This window comes from Peromyscus californicus, unplaced genomic scaffold (genome assembly GCF_007827085.1).
Source record: "Peromyscus californicus insignis strain IS unplaced genomic scaffold, ASM782708v3 Scaffold_9__1_contigs__length_137607984, whole genome shotgun sequence".
In the NCBI taxonomy this organism is placed as follows: domain Eukaryota; kingdom Metazoa; phylum Chordata; class Mammalia; order Rodentia; family Cricetidae; genus Peromyscus; species Peromyscus californicus.
This window is the reverse complement of record NW_026294617.1, coordinates 100,741,915-100,758,302: the sequence shown is the minus strand read 5'-3', so window position 1 is coordinate 100,758,302 and position 16,388 is coordinate 100,741,915. Positions and strand designations below refer to the sequence as shown.

At 40.1% G+C, this 16,388-nt stretch overlaps 1 protein-coding gene across 2 annotated transcripts in view; it reads left to right on the top strand.

The window, feature by feature from the left end:
- The window catches only part of Ndst3 (N-deacetylase and N-sulfotransferase 3), a 154,820-nt gene extending 143,751 nt beyond the window's left edge, over positions 1-11,069 (top strand). For both annotated transcript variants that reach the window (XM_052730197.1, XM_052730198.1), the window contains exons 13-14: positions 5,962-6,064; positions 8,553-11,069. In XM_052730197.1, the coding sequence (XP_052586157.1) occupies positions 5,962-6,064; positions 8,553-8,672 (223 nt within the window). In that variant the 3' untranslated portion in view covers positions 8,673-11,069. The remainder of the gene's footprint in view (positions 1-5,961; positions 6,065-8,552) is intronic.
- Positions 11,070-16,388: the final 5,319 nt, after the last annotated feature.

Genomic DNA, 16,388 nt, shown 5'->3' with positions numbered 1-16,388 from the left:
GACTGTTCATGGTGAGCAATCAAACCTGATGATTCCTCAGGCCACCTGGAAAACAGACACAATGGCTTGCCTTCATCCTCTACACTCAGGCCACTAACTTAAACATTTACATGCTGCCTTGGGTGGTGGTTACAAACAACCCCTCCCGTAACACACACACACACACACACACACACACACACACACACACACACACACACACACACACACACACATTTTTCCCTCAGTAAAGCCCTGCATGATGCCTTCTGTGACACACCTGACCAAGTTTCTTTCAATAAGTAGTTGAAAGAAAACCTATTTTCCTTTTTTTTTTTTTTCAAATTGTGATTGTGTGTGTATACAATGTATGTGTGTAAGAGCACACATGCCATGGGAGGTGGGAGTGTCATGTCAGAATGCGACTTTGAGAAGTCTGTTCTCTCCTCTTCCTTTACTCGGGTTCTGGGCTTTGAACTCAGGTCCCCAGGCTTGTGCAGTCATGCCTTTACAGGCTCAGCCATCTCACTACCCTTATTTTACTTTTGCTAATTAATTTTAACATCAGTATCCCTAGGGAAAAAATTTTCTCTTACAAGGGTTGCTGCTGCTCCTATTTGGTTGTGCATCTTGATCTGTTGTGTTTGCAAGAAGGTAAGCGAATCCAGCTTAGTAATCTATTCACAGCTCAGGTTGCCCTTGAACTTGTGACCTTCTTGTGTTGACCTCCTGAGTGCTACAATTGCAAATGTAATACACCAACTGGGCAGTGGTGGCTCACACCTTTAATCCCAGCACTCAGGAAGCAGAGGCAGGTGAATCTCTGGGTTCAAGACCAGCCTGGTCTACAGGGTGAGTTCCAGCACAGCCAGGGTTACACAGAAAAAAACCTGTCTCAAAAAGAAAAAAAAAAAAAAAGCAAATGTAAAGTTCTTCACATAGCATCTGTGTGTTCTAGTCATATATCTGTAATAAGATATATTAGCAATATAATATCAGTTGTTCTGGATTCTGAATCTTGATCACTTGAAGGCTTGAAATGAGACTAATAATTCAAATGTGGAATTGCACGTATCTGTGGATATGAGGCTCTTCAGAATATAGAAATTACATTAGTTTAGGTAAATGATATTAATGAGTTCTTCTCCAGGGTCTACGACCTCACTAACCAAGGGCAGTTGGCTATGTTTACAGTACCAAACATGAATTCCTTCTTACTTAGCAGGCCTTATGTCCAATTAGACAGCTATTGGTTACCCCCAGGATAAAAGTGCCACTATTGCACTGTTGTGGATCTATCGCTGGGCTCATCATTGCTGTGATTCGTGGGCTTTGCAGTTGGGTAGGGACTACCATCTGTTCCTCTCCCTTGGAAGTTTGCACAGCACCTGCCATGACTGTGAAAGCCAGTCCTCAGGGGGAAGGCTTCCAGTTCAGTTCCAACTTGATTCCTTCAAGTGTGCAGTTTCTTCAGTAATAGGGTCTGACCTTACTAAGAGCAATGGCAATAGCACATACTGTTTTGAGAAACTCTTATATTCCCCCAACGAACAACTCGAGATGTTTCCCATGTGAAGCACTGGGGTTTTGTTAGATGCTGAATGGCTTTTAGGAGAGCACCATCACCCGTGTGACATAACTCTATTAAAAAATGTATATACATATATATACACATACACATATATGTATATACACATGTATGTTAATGTGTATTTTAAGTAAGCATACAAAGTAATATATTTCCCTATGGTTTTTCTCACACATATGTGTAGCTAGAGTTTTCCTGCCTGGCCCACGGTCAGGGCAAATCTCTCTCACCCGCCAGTCCCACAGCCACTCAGACCCAACCAAGTAAACACAGAGACTTATATTGGTTACAAACTGTATGGCCGTGGCAGGCTTCTTGCTAACTGTTCTTACAGCTTAAATTAATCCATTTCTATTAATCCATACCTTGCCACATGGCTCATGGCTTACCGGCATCTTCACATGCGGCTTGTCATGGTGGCAGCTGGCAGTGTCTCTCTCACCCAGCTTCCTGTTCTCTCCATTCTCCTCTCTGTTAGTCCTGCCTATACTTCCTGCCTGGCCACTGACCAATCAGTGATTTATTCATTGACCAATCAGCAACACATTTGACATACAGACCATCCCACAGCACTTCCCCTTTTCTTTTCTTAAAAAGGAAGGTTTTAACCTTTACACATCTCCAAAGTCAGCTTGGTATATTTGGGAATTTGGGCGTAGCTTCTCTTACTACTTCCTGCTGGAGGGGGGCGCTGTATCTTATGGGGACACAAAGAATACTTTAGGATTATGGAGTAGTCCATGAGGGTGTATCGTCTGAGCCAGTTGCCTTGAAACGGTTCTGGATGTAGGATCATCTGGGCCACGGTATCATCGGAGACCTTTCAGGGGGTCTTGGCTGGTCAAACCTGATGTATCTTAATCTGGAACAAAGCCATAGCCTCTGGCTTTCTGTGGAAACAAAAGCAGAGCCTCCTTTCCAAAGCAACATATCCTTACATCCAAATTTTGAAGTCAAGGTACTTTTAAAATATACATACTGGTTTAACTCAGCTTCCTTTACAATCAAATATCTCTCTGCAGTTAAGAATCCCAAAGACAACACAATCCAGATTCTCTGTGTTATATTCATCTCTACGTGGCTTATTTTTTATACTACCTTTACTGTCTCTTTAAAGACTTTATTTTAAAAAACTATGTATTTCTTTATATAACTGTATATATCACCTTTTTTGTCTCTTTCAAGCCTACGTATATTTTACACACATTGTAAACTATTACATCTGAATCTGTCTTATTGTGAATCTATTGCTTTCAACTGCAGCAGCTGTGGCTGCTGGCTCCGCCCACCTCAGCTTCCCAACATGGCGGTGGTTTACCACCAGCTCTGGGAGCTATCATGGGTCTATGCTTTTAGCCAAGCAGCACATAGCCCAGAAACCTCTTTTTTTGTTTTGTACTAGCAAAAGCTAAATCCACCACGCAGCTTAATGTGCCACTTGCAGAGGCCTCATTCCCGCCATACTGCAGGTCGAGCGCACACTAGGAACCGGCCAGTAGCTCAAACCGGCAGCTGCCGCTCATTTGAGAGAGACAATTAGGAAGCTGTTTTTAGCTCTGCTTTAGAATCTTTTCTCAGGTTTTAGGTGGAAACTCTTGCCACCACGTTGGACGCCATTTGGGGGCCAAATGTAAATTTAACCAACGGTCTTATTAAATAAGAAACACAGAGCCGATTCAGAGAAGAAAGCCAAGAGGTCAGAGCTAAGAGCCTCACCCTTCCTGATTCAGGGATCCTCTTCAGCCAAGAGAGCTCTCCGCAAGGGACCTACTTCCTGTGTGTATGTCTTTATATACTCTAGCTGTTCTGCCTTCTCATTGGTTGTAAACCCAAACATGTGACTGCCTCATCACTGCCTGTATGTACCGCCCTCCAGGTCCTTAAAGGCGTGCGCCACCGCCGCTGCCATGCACTTGCTATGGCTCTAATAGCTCTGACCCCCAGGCAACTTTATTTATTAACATACAATTAAAATCACATTTCAGTACAAGTAAAATACCACTACACATATGAATATTATTTATCCCTTCCTCCCTCACTATATTGCCTTTCCTCCCCATCCATAATTAAAGTCCCCTCCATTTTTCCATTAGCCCTTCATCTTTCATACACTAAATATAAATTTCTTTTCAGATACACATTTTACAAATATTTTCTCTAGTATCTAATTTTCTATTTCTTTTCTGAAGTATCTTCAGAAGAACAAAGTTTTAATATATTCAAAATTATCATTTTATAACTTATCTTAAGAAATATTTGCCCAACCTAAGGGTGTGGAGATGTTTCATGTAGGGTGGGGATATAGGTCAGTTGGTAGAGTGTTTGCTTGGCATGCAGAAAGCGTGGGTGTGATCCTCAGCACTGCATGAACCAGGGGCTTGGTAGTGCATACCTGTTATCCAAGCACTAAGGACTCTAGAGGTAGAAACAGGAGGTTCAGGAATTCAAAGTCCTCCTTGGGTACCTAGTAAGTTGAGACCAGTTTGTGATAAACAAGACCCTTTCTAAAAAAAAAAAAAATTCTACATTTTTTTCTTCCAGAATTTTTGTCGTTTTAACTTAAAAGTTTAGGTTAGTGATCTATTTCATGTTAAATTATCCATCAGTGTGATGAAACTGTCAGTGTTCATTATTTTCCATATTGATATTCATTTTTTCTAGTACAGTTGGTTTTAGTCCCCTCACCAAATTAACTTCTTAGATGTGAAGGTCTCTTTGTGCATCCTTTACTTTGTTCCATTGGTCCATCACTGTGAGTGTGGTGGATGAAGGTCTCTGTTCTTCCTTTACTTTGCTCCATTGGTCTACCACTGTGAGTATGGTGAGGTCTCTTTTTGCATCCTTTATTTTGCTCCATTGCACACATCACTGTGACTGTGAGCAGCACTGATTGCTCAACATTCAAGAAACATTGAAAGTATGGAGTATGAGATCTCCAATGTGACTCTCTGTTTCAAACTTTTTTAAATGTTTTACCTTATCTAGGTCCTTTATATTTTCATGTATATTTCAAAGTCGTTTTTAATTTCTACAAAAAAAATAGCAGAGTCTAGTCAAGTTCTAATTGGGATCATGTGAATCTATGTGTAGTATTGGAGCCAGACGATTTTAAGTATTCAATCTTCTTTGTGAATGGAACAGCACATTTGGTTACACCTTCTGCGTTTTTGCATTTTTCACGGTGGCATGGTTTTTGTTCATTTTATTTTTAGGTACTTCAAGATTATAATTTAAATGTTTTTTATTTAAATTTCATTATAATTTAAACATGTTTCCATTTAAATTTCCAAAATTGTTCACAGGAAGATTTTAAGCAATGCAAACTGAACACCAATGGAAATGTAACCCTAAGTAATTCTTCCTAGCGGAGAAGAAACTATGACAGTCAAATCATTAATTAACAAAGGGGAAGGACTACCATTGCTGTCACTTCCACATTTACATCTGAGCATGGAAATCACTGCTTTGCTTACAACAAATAACACAAATGGATCCGTTGTGATAGACATAAATACAGAGTAGAAAGATTGGCCCTTGACTATAGGATGGAGAGGCCTAGACTTGAACTCAGCAGAATACTAAGGAAACATGTAGTCTACAGAAACTAGGCCTTGACATTTTCTTCATTTCATTGTTACCTGTCGTGTGTGTGTGTGTGTGTGTGTGTGTGTGTGTGTGTGTGTGTGTGTGTGTGTGTGTGTGTGATTTTTTGAGACAAGGTCTCACTGTGTAGCTCTGGCTGTCCTGGAACTCACTTTATAGACCAAGTTGGCCTGGCTCTGCCTCCTAAGTACTACGAGTAAAGGCATGTGCAATGGCACCCAGCTCCATTATCTATCTTGTATTTAGTGAGTATTCACAAAGCAAAACCTGTGCTATTACTTCCTAGAGAGCTATAACGAAGGCCCAAATGAGAAATAAATGCAGGAAATAGTGTTGTAAGTAGAAATGTAAACTTAGCATATTACTATCATTGTTTTTGTAATTACAGCAAAAAAAAAATCGATCTATAGGTATTTCCACTTAATACTTACCTCATACTGAAATTTTAAAAGATCTTTAAACAGAAATTTAGTGGATTATAGCTAGAGAATTAAAATTTTAACACTCCAAAGTACAAAAGGCCTGGGTGCCTTTCAGGGGGTGAGGGTGGACCCCTACTGCTGACATATACGCTTCTATTATAGGAAGTCTTCTGGAAATTGTTCTATTAAGAACCTGGCAAATTCATACATATGACAGATGGACTGAGAATTAGGAAGTGTGCCAGAAGACTTTATGTAAGAGGTTGTATGAAAAAAAAAAAAAAACCTCCATTTCCCTGCTTATGAATTGATAGCTGGTCATCGTGGCTTATAAACTGCTTGAATTTGGTCAATTTCCTCTGTTTTTAGGTTTGATTCTCATAAAGGCTTCTGGTGTCAGCTATTGGAAGAAGGAAAAACAAAATGCCTTGGAAAGAGTAAAGGAAGAAAATATCCACCAATGGATTCTGATGTAAGTATAGAACCTGAAAATATAAAATGTAGAAATGATAGATAATAGTAATACCACATATTTTCTTAGAAAAGTGGTTAAGTACATACTAAAATTCAGTGGGTCCCCTTCTACTTTCCTGTCCACTTTAGGTTACAGAGTTATCTCCTGTACAAGAGTAGGAAGGTGTTGTGTAGGGCAAGGGCCATTTGTCTGTGACTACACCACAAAGAAAGTGACATCCATCCCTACCCTAACAAGCGTTAGTTATCTCTCAGGAGGAGGAGGGAAGGAAATGGAGTTGAAAATATTAAATTTCATTATATAAATGTATGAAGGCTGTCAAACAGTTAAAAATGGGAAATAAAAATTATACAATACAGTATTTCAAAAAAAGATATTAAAATATTATAAATTACTGAAGGAAGGAAGGAAGGAAGGAAGGAAGGAAGGAAGAAAGGAAGGAAGAAAGGAAGGAAGGAAGGAAGGAAGGAAGGAAGGAAGGAAGGAAGGAAGAAAGATAGATGATAGATAGATAGATAGATAGATAGATAGATAGATAGATAGATAGATAGATAGATAGATAAAGGGTGGAAGAGAAGGCTTAGTGTGTGAAGGCTCCTGCCACTGAATCAGAAGACCTGACTGTGATCCTAGGACACATATGGTGGAAAGGGAGAACCAGCTGCTGCAGACTGTCTTCTGACATCCTCCCGTATGCCATGGCATGTGTGTGTGTGTGTGTGTGTGTGTGTGTGTGTGTGTGTGTGTGTGTGGGTGTGTATGCCACAGCATGTGTGTATACACACACACACACATACACATGCTAAAATAAATAAAATGCAATAAAATAGCATTTTAATTAAAATTAAAAGTGGTATTTGTGTTTCAATATTATCTAGGAAGGTTGCTTTGATTTTTCCATTTATATCATTGATATCTGTTTTGAAAGAATGAAAGAAAATAGAATTTGTGATTATAAATCTGAAAAGCAGATAATGATAGCTGCACAGAATTGATCTACTAAAAATGTCAACTAAAAATCAAGATAGGAAATACACCAACTAGAAAGTGAAAAATATTTTCTGTTTTCAATGTCAAATGATTCTATAGGACATAGATTATAATGTTAACTGATAATGTGGTATACTAAGCTTTGAACTGTTAATATGCTAGTGAGGTAAGATAATTAACATATCTCTCAATTGTCTAGCACACCAACACATAGTCTAGGCTATGAAATGGACACATGCATGTTGTTACTCAATACTTCGTTTATTCTGCTTACAACAATGGTATGGTGAATGCCTGAGGCTGCCGTTTTCATAGTTCCTGTATTTGTACATGTGCCCTGTATTTTTCCTTTATGCTTATTTTGCATACACTAAGATTTATTCATAGTATTTAGCATATAGTTTGACTATAAAAAATAGTTGATTACTATAATTTTTAGAACTCAGAAATTTAAATATTGTGGATTTTTTTTTCTTCACAGTATTAAATACATTGTGTTAACTGACAATACTGAGGTGGTCAAAATTTCTCAGAAATCTGTATTTACTTAACAAATTTTTATCTTTAAATGTTTGGGGGACAGTGCATTGTGCCAGTCTGATAGACAGGACCTTGGTCAGGTCACAATTAAAGTCTGTACAGAAGACATAAGCGAGACAGGGACTTACTGTTTTCATGAGATTACTTTGTAAAAATTCTAATTCTGTGCCTTTAATCTCAATACTCAGGAGGCAGAGCCAGGCAGATCTCTGTGAGTTCAAGGCCAGCCTGGTCTACAGAGTGAGATCCAGGACAGGCACCAAAACAACACAGAGAAACCCTGTCTCAGAAAAAAAAAAAAAAAAAAAAAAAAAGAATTCTAATTCTGTTATTCTATTTGAGGGACTATCAAAATACACCATCAGATCACTGTGAAAACAGTCAGAATACACTAAAACATGTCAAAAGGTAATTTCCCCCATTGTTTCAATAAAAAAATTTAAATATATTAATTTTCACATCAAAGCTACTTCCATGTATAATTACCAGAAGGCACTCAGGTGTATCCTGGTGTTTTAGTTCCCTGTGCTCTACCTAGACAAAACTGAGATACTCTACAAAATTGGTGCTAGTCTAGATTAATAAGAAAAAAAGTCAGCTTTTCGGAATGTTGACGTGGATGCCAGCGAGGTTACTCTGTAAACACACTGAGTTTACCTAACGAAGTAAAGTGTGTGACTTCACGCAATTCATCCCCAAACGCGAGGCTCCACCGAGGGCTGGAAACACAAGCATGCAGCATGATTGCAGCAGCAATCTTTCCCACTGCAATGGTCGCCTCGGCTACAGCAGACTCCGGACAGAAAGCAGAGCGTCATAGGGTATTACCAACGCAGTCCATGTGCTTCGTGCAAATTTTGACCCATAGTTGGTACAGGAGGCACTTATTTCAGCAGAGTCAACATGCATGAAATATAGTAAAATAAAGTATGTGTTTCTCCCCCTCCGCACTCAGAGCAGAGCGTTTCTGTCCAGCTACTACCGGGAGCACAACGTGGAGCTCTCGAAGCTGCTGCACAGGCTGGGACAGCCTCTGCCGTCATGGCTGAGACAGGAGCTGCAGAAGGTGAGGTAGCGTGGAGAAGCAACGTGAATCTCCTCCAGAGCTCACAGAAGCTACCAAAAAGCTGTCAAACACATACCTCTTCGTCAAGAAAAACAAGCAAGGCTCCTTCCATGTGCTGGCATGTGGATGACTGTGGGGAGTGGGGGCGTATAAAGTATCTTTAAGAAGCTTCGCGGCCCGTGGCCTTCCACTCTGTACTCGTGTGGAAGGAAGCCCAGCAGCAACCAATGTAAATTAAAAAGCAAAAACAAAGAAACAAAACACTGATACACACCAGTTCCGTGTCACACTAATATTTACAATTTTGTATATCAACTGAAGTTGAATTTCCGTAGATTTCTGGACCATTGTTTGACTGTAAAATGGTTTGTTTTTGTTTTTGTTTTTGTTTTGACTCTGTGAAGTATCTTCTACGATGATAAATGTCACAGTGTAAAATTCCAAAAGCGTGGGGGCGGGGGGAGACTGCCAGCATAGACAGTGACTGTGTGAGACCAGAGACTGGAAGTGGTGTACCGGCTTTGTCTCCACTAAACAGAAGCAAAGGAAGTGCTGGAGCTAAGGCTCCTTGTGCATAGTCAGTCGTGCTCATGGAGCTCTGTATTGCAAACTTGTCAGACAGCAAAGAGAAACCTATTTTTACATCAAAATAGTGAGTACCAATGGAAGAGCCCTGACTAAGTCCTCTGAGAGAGAGATGGTGAGCATCTAAAGGTACGCCACTGAAAACACTGTGTTTTCCGCTGTAAGCTGTGGGTCACCTTCAGTTGTAGAGAAACACAAGCAGAGTCTGCAGGAAGTGTCCTCTCTGCGACACACCGACCTTTAAATGTGCAGAGCAGCTACTGAACAAACTCAGTTCCTTGAGGTGCTTTACTGAAGTCCTCAGACTTACATTATTGAAAAACTGCATTTTTCCCGGTGATCCCAAGGGAAATTATATAATGTAAGGATTAATGTAAAAATGAATTAATATACAATTTTTAATCTAATATTTGAAGTGATTCTTGTGCTACAAGGTGGAGACAGCTGAGCAGGTAAAGTCCAGTGTTTGAGACTGTCTCACATATCTTCCACATCCCACGAGCATAGTCGTAGTCTATCTGTAAAAACAAGCACAGAAGTGCAAAGATGAGCCTGGCTCCTGAAATATATTCAATTTAAATTAAACATGTGAGCCAAGAATTCAAAACAAGAGTACAGTAGATCATACTTTCCTGTGTTAATATTTACCTAATTTTGTATTGTAATTGACACATGTGTAAATATTAAGTAGTACATGCCCTGCTGTGACCACACAAACTCTTAGAAAGTATTTTACAAGAAATTTTATTTTAGAAAAAAGATACGCAAGAAAGTCAACGACCTAAAGATTTGGACTGTCATTATAGTGCACAAAAGTACTCTTTCAGTTATTTACCAGTTAGGAAACAGAAGTGGAATGCTTCCCCTCACCGCGTATTTCCTTAGACACATCACGATTATCGCTTTGTCTATTTAAGGTTTTCCCATGTTTTATGTACTCACAGAACACAGTCATTTTTAAGCACTTACCAGAAAGAATTGAACACACAACCAAATTTTAAGAACCCTGACTGAGAAGCAAAAGCAAAAGATGGTGAGATCAGCCTTCCCTCTTACGGCTGCGGCTTTGGAAGCGTCGCCTGCCAAACCCAGCAGGACAATCATCCTTCACTTCCATGTCCATTAATTTAAGAAAATTGGCTCAAGGGGGTCGTGAGACCTGGCAGCTCCAGCTGTTGCAGTCTCACTGGCAACAGCGTGTCAGCTCGTGAAGGGGGCGAGGAGATGAGTTCACATGTGGCTCCACATTTGAACCTCTGGATAAATTGGCTACTGACATCCTTTAGTCTAGGTAGACAGTGCCTGTAAAATAAATGGCAAAAATAGAACTTATAATGAATCAGATAAAAAGAGAGAGGGTACCAAGACCTGCTCACTCACAAGTACGTGTTGATGCCATGTGGAACAGCAACCCTTTGAAAGGGTTTTGACCACTCCGCATGTCACAGAGACAGCTCCAAATTCTAGAGAACACCCACAGGCTTCACACTGGGAGTTCCAGCTGGCTATTATGCTCTCCTGAAAATAACAGAAACCTATGAGAAAAGAATGAGAGGGAACATGATTTCAAACTAGCTTTGTATAGAATTCTTTTCATTGCTTATAATATGGGGCTTCCTCAGGAAGAAATGAAATGGTTATTTCAATGTTTATAGCTATAATATTCTTGTCATTCACATTGAATGAAAATTATTGGGAACATTTTTTCCTCTGGGTTTTTTAAATTAAAAAAAAAACCCTCAATATAATTCTAAAAGTGGCATGATACCTCATATGTATAACAATAAACTCTGATAAGAAAATAAAGATGTTGGACCTGGTGATTTTAGGTAATGAGCGGGTATTTGTTTTGCTGGTGTTGGGGGTGGAAGTGGGACATGGTCAGAGTTCAAAGGCACACCGTTATGATTGAAAATGGAGAGTAATTGAAAAGCTTAGTAGGCAATGCGGGATTTTTGTTCCGATTTTGCCTGCTGTGGTTTTATTTGTCTCCTGATAGAACAAAGCTGGAGCTTTCAAGACATTGCTGGGCCCTTTTCTCTCTGTAGTGTTTCAAGAGATGTGAACTAGTCCCTTTCACAAAAATCTAGAAAATGATCTCTGCAAGAAAATCATAAAATGAGGAGAGGAGCTAGACATGTATCCTCGTTCTCCACAAAGTGTCTCTGCTTGGATCTCTTTCTCTTCCAGATACTAGGTTTTCTCACATTACAACTCCTCCAACCCCTGCATTATTAGTACCCAGAATACAGCTGATTCACGTTCTTTCCAAATGTGGGAGGACATAGGTTACATCCACTTCAGGACCAGTCAATGAGCTAGTAATGAACCTACCCATCAGTATTCAGGGTTACAAATAGCAAACTAGTGTGATTTCAGAAGATCAGACCTGCAGCCTGGAAGCACTTACTTCAGCAACAACTCGTTAATGAAGGGGCTGAACCAGTGATGCCAATGTATTTCTTTAATTTCAAATTGCACTCTGTACATGAATTCTCTTCTGACAATGGTAGCAACACCATAGTTTCCTCTGTGTGTGTGTGTGTGTGTGTGAGAGAGAGAGAGAGAGAGAGAGAGAGAGAGAGAGAGAGAGAGAGAGAGAGAGAGAGAGAGGCGGGGGGAGAGATTGCTCTGAAGAATCCTAATAGATACAGTAATGAAAGACTTGACTAGAATATTGCAAGGGAGTATCTTTTTTTCATTTTTTTTGAAACTATTCTAATTCTTCCTTCTCTAGGAGAGCTTTCTAAATAAGTTGTTGACATGTTGCTGGCTCTAATTTTAGTGATTTAACAATCTTTGTATTTTTAACTCCTAGAGGTGAAACTAACAGAAACTCACAGATTCTTCCTGTCTTCATCCCACCTCCAAAACACCCTGTAGCTAACTCAGACAGTTAGGAATCGTATGGGGAAACATCCTCTGTGGTTGATGAGTCTCCAGAAATTATTTCTGTGTTGGCTTGGCTGTTCAATGTTTTCACTTACTTTAGACAAGGGCTGCTTCCATTCTGTGAAGCCAAATCATGAACTTGCCCTTTGGCAGTAAAGGAAAAGAAAAGTGTGATCAATTTTATGTGAAGTTGACTAAATAAGATTAACTATTACTCCTGAGTCTTTCTGGGAAAGAGAGGTTAGTCTGTGAGTTAGGGGCTTCTGGAAGGTAGACTGTCCTCCCCAGTGTGGATGACATCTGAACAAAAGAACAATGGGGAGCTCTTCCTGGCTCCCTGGCTAGCTAAGGGCAACATCTCCTATTTTCCATTTGACTGGGATTTGCACCAATGCCCACCGTGGTTCTCAGGCTTCACCATCAGAATGAATTACAGCAGTCTCCTATGTTTAGGCGGTAGATCAAGGGACTTCTTAGCAGGTACAAACATGTGAGTAAATCCTTTACTAACTACTGTGGTGATTTGAATAGGAAATATCTCCCTTAGACTCATATGTTTGAGCACTTGGTCTCCAGTGGCTGACATCACTTGAGGAGGTCATGAGACCTTTAGGAGGTGGAGACTTACTGGAGGAAGCACATCATGGGGGCCAGGCTTTGAGAGTCTATAGCTTGTTTCCAGTGTGCCTTCTGCTTCCTGCCTTACCTGAGATGTGATCTCCCATCTTCCTGTTCTGACTGCCTGCTGCTGCCATGCCTCACCCACCATGTTGACTCCCTCTGGCACTGTAAGATCAAATAAACTCTTCTGACTCTTTCTTCTGGTAGTTGCTTTTGGTCCTGGGTTTTATCACAGCAACAGAAAAGTAACCAATATAATATATAATGTACTATATTATATTTAGTGTGTGTGTATGAGAGAGAGAGAGAGAGAGAGAGAGAGAGAGAGAGAGAGAGAGAGAGAGAGATCAGTTCTGTTTCTCTGAACAACCCTGATATATAAAATGTAACACTAATTCTATCTCAGGAAAAGTCTACAGAGGACCTTGTGAAGGCATACCTGTAATCCAGTGCACCCAGCAACCAAGAGCCACTTCTTCCCATTTAGTACAACCACTAGTTCCTTCCATTTGTTCTTACCAATGCCTATTCATGAGAATCCTCTGTATATTCAGTGCTCTTCATAAATGTTAGAGTCAGTGTTGTAGAATATTGTTTTAAGGTATGTTACTTTGTTTATGTTACATTTGTTTAACTCTGAAGTTGTGTTACTGTGCCTGTCTAAAACACCCGATGGTCTAATAAAGAGCTGAACAGCCAATAGTAAGGCAGGAGAGAGAAATAGACAAGGCTAGCAGGCAGAGAGGATAAATAGAAGGAGAATTCTGGGAGAAAGGAAGAGGAAGAAGTTGTCAGAGAAGGAGGAGGACTCCAGCGGCCAGCCACCCAGCTACACAGCAAGCCACTGAGTAAGAGTAAAATTTACAGAAGTAAAAGAATGGGAAAAGCCCGGAGGCAAAAGGTAGATGGGGTAAGTTAAGCTAAGGAAAGCTGGCAAGAAACTAAGCCAAGCTAAGGTCAGGCATTCATAATTAAGAATAAGCCAATAAGCCTCCATGTGTGATTTATTTGTGAGTTGGGTGGCAGGTCCCCCAAAATAGCCAAAATAACAACAGGAAGTCAGATTCATGCATTTATTCCTTCATATATTAAAGTTATATTTAACCTTTCCTAACACTTTCTTCCATTAATCCTACAACCACCCTATTCTTTGAGTTTCTATCCTTTCATTGTCTATTGCCAAGAAAAACAAATACAAAGATCTGTGAGCTACTAAATTTGGGACTGGCTACATGTCAACAACTTACTTAGGCAGATCTCTTAGAGAAGGAGGAATCATGAACAATGTCAATAAATGAGAAGAGACATTCACTTGCAAAATTCCAGTCAAATATCTTGTTGACTGTTGTGTTAGGATTCTCCAGCAAAATAGCATGGGAAGGGGAGCATTCTCAGAAAAATACTGCACCTTCCACTGAATCTCTACAAAACCGATAAATGATTAAAGCTTTACTGGTTGTGGAGAAGTTGTAGTGTTGCTGATCCAGAGCCTAATTGCAATTATCCTGGGTTGTGTTTGGCCCCCTAATAGACAATCCTTGCCCACTCTGTGTCTGACTTAACATCCTGTGACTTAACTGATAAAAAAAAAAACCTTTCGGAATATATTAACAAAACCCTAGCTTCCACCAAGCAAAAGGTTAAGAGTATCATCGATGACATTTGGTGCCTACAGCTGAGATTTCCCCGTTCCTGTAACCACCTACTTAATGTTTCCACCAGTGAATTTGAAAAGTGCCTTGATTTCTGACTTTCTTTGTTCTGGTACCAGAGTGGAGCATGGAATTTGGAATAACCTCAGTCTGTATTCCCAGGCTATGTTCACTCATATGTGGCTTCAGACTAAATGATCTCTTACCCCCTTTTAGGTGAGAATTGTGGGTTGTTTTCTTTTGTTTTGTTTTGTTGTTTGTACTAATAATATATAATAGATAGAGATATATAGAATAGTTACACATATGCATTTACTTTTATAATTTTATATAAAAGCTACAGAAGGAAGGATGAGAAAATTACTCAGTAAAGCACCTGCCATGCAAGCCTGAGGTCCTGAATTCAACCTCCAGCACCCACATAAAAGGGAGAGACAGCAGTGTTCTTTGTAACCCTAGGACTGGAGGAGGCAGAGGTAGGAGGATCCATGAAGCTCATTGACCAACCAATCTAGAAAAATTGTGCTGCAAGTTCAGTGGGAGATCTTGTCTCAAAAAATAATGTAGAGTGCTACTGAGGAAGACAGCCAATATTTACCTCTGGCCTCCACACACTTCCACTCATACATACAAATGCATGTGTGCACACTCACACACACACACACACACACACATACATACACACACACACACACACACACACACACACACACACACCACACACACACACACACACACACACACACACACACACACCCATACACTGCACACAAGAGCTCTAAAAAAAATACATTCATTCAAGCCTTGAAAGGCAGCCTGGATGTGGTGTAAGATTCCAGTCTCATTAGATGTAAATCATCCAGAACCAACCGGCTTCCAGCCTAAGCACCAAGGCAGAAGTGATCCAGCCTTCCTCTGCATGGGTTGGACTTTTTCAACTTACTGATATTAATGCTGATTTCAGCATTCACCCTGACAGCCACACTCAGAAACAACAGCTAGCCAGCCATCTGAGCATCCCTTGCCCCAACCAAGATGACCAGTAATATGAGCCATCATAATTTACCTAACAAGCCCTTTGAAGGAAGTAAAGCAGATTTCACTAATAAAATCTCACAGTGGTTTAAAGTCCCTATAGATTTCCTACTATAGAAGACTAAATTGAGGAATTAGAGGAATTTTCAAAGCACGCTGACTTCATGGTAGGTTTTACATGAAATTCTCAACATTAAGCCTCTTCGTTATGAGAGAATGCATTAAATAAAGGAAATGGCTGCTGTCTGTATTTCTGGGCCAAATGTTCTTTTCAATAAACAACTAAAATAGCAAGTTGACTTTGTTCTTAAGCAGTATGCATGGTTTACAGAGTTGGACCAGAGAAGATTCATCTTTTTTTCCCCTCTACTTGGTAAATGACATTCTGACCCTAAATTCTACTTTCCTTCATGTTTTAACTGTTACTAGAGATTTTTAAAGTGAAAGATGGGCTCCAATGGTACTCGTAGTCTCAACTCAACCACCCATCCCAATATATCAACTGAAGAGACCGTACGAATGGTGAGTTGTAGAGATTTATTCAATGTGGCCCCACTGTCAAATGGGACTGGTAAAGGTGTTCAGTGACATCCAAGTTCATCTTTAGGGTAGTGACAGGAGGTTTAGGTTTAAGTAGAGAACGTGATTGGAGAGCAAGTAAGGTGAGGACAAGAGATATGCCTAATTAATTAGTCCTGATCAAGTATGGTCCTTGTTCATCACTGCCTTGCTTCTACTTCTGCAGGACAGTACTGAAGGGCAACGTGCACCAGACATTGAGAGCTACACAGAATTGAGGCTGTGGGCATGAATGCTTCTCAATTGATGGACATTAAAAGGCTGGGCAACCCACCATCTTTCTCCAAAATACCCAAGGTTGGAACTATGGAATCCAAACCCTATCTGCAGGGCAGAGGCCCTTGATTGTAATGAGAATAGG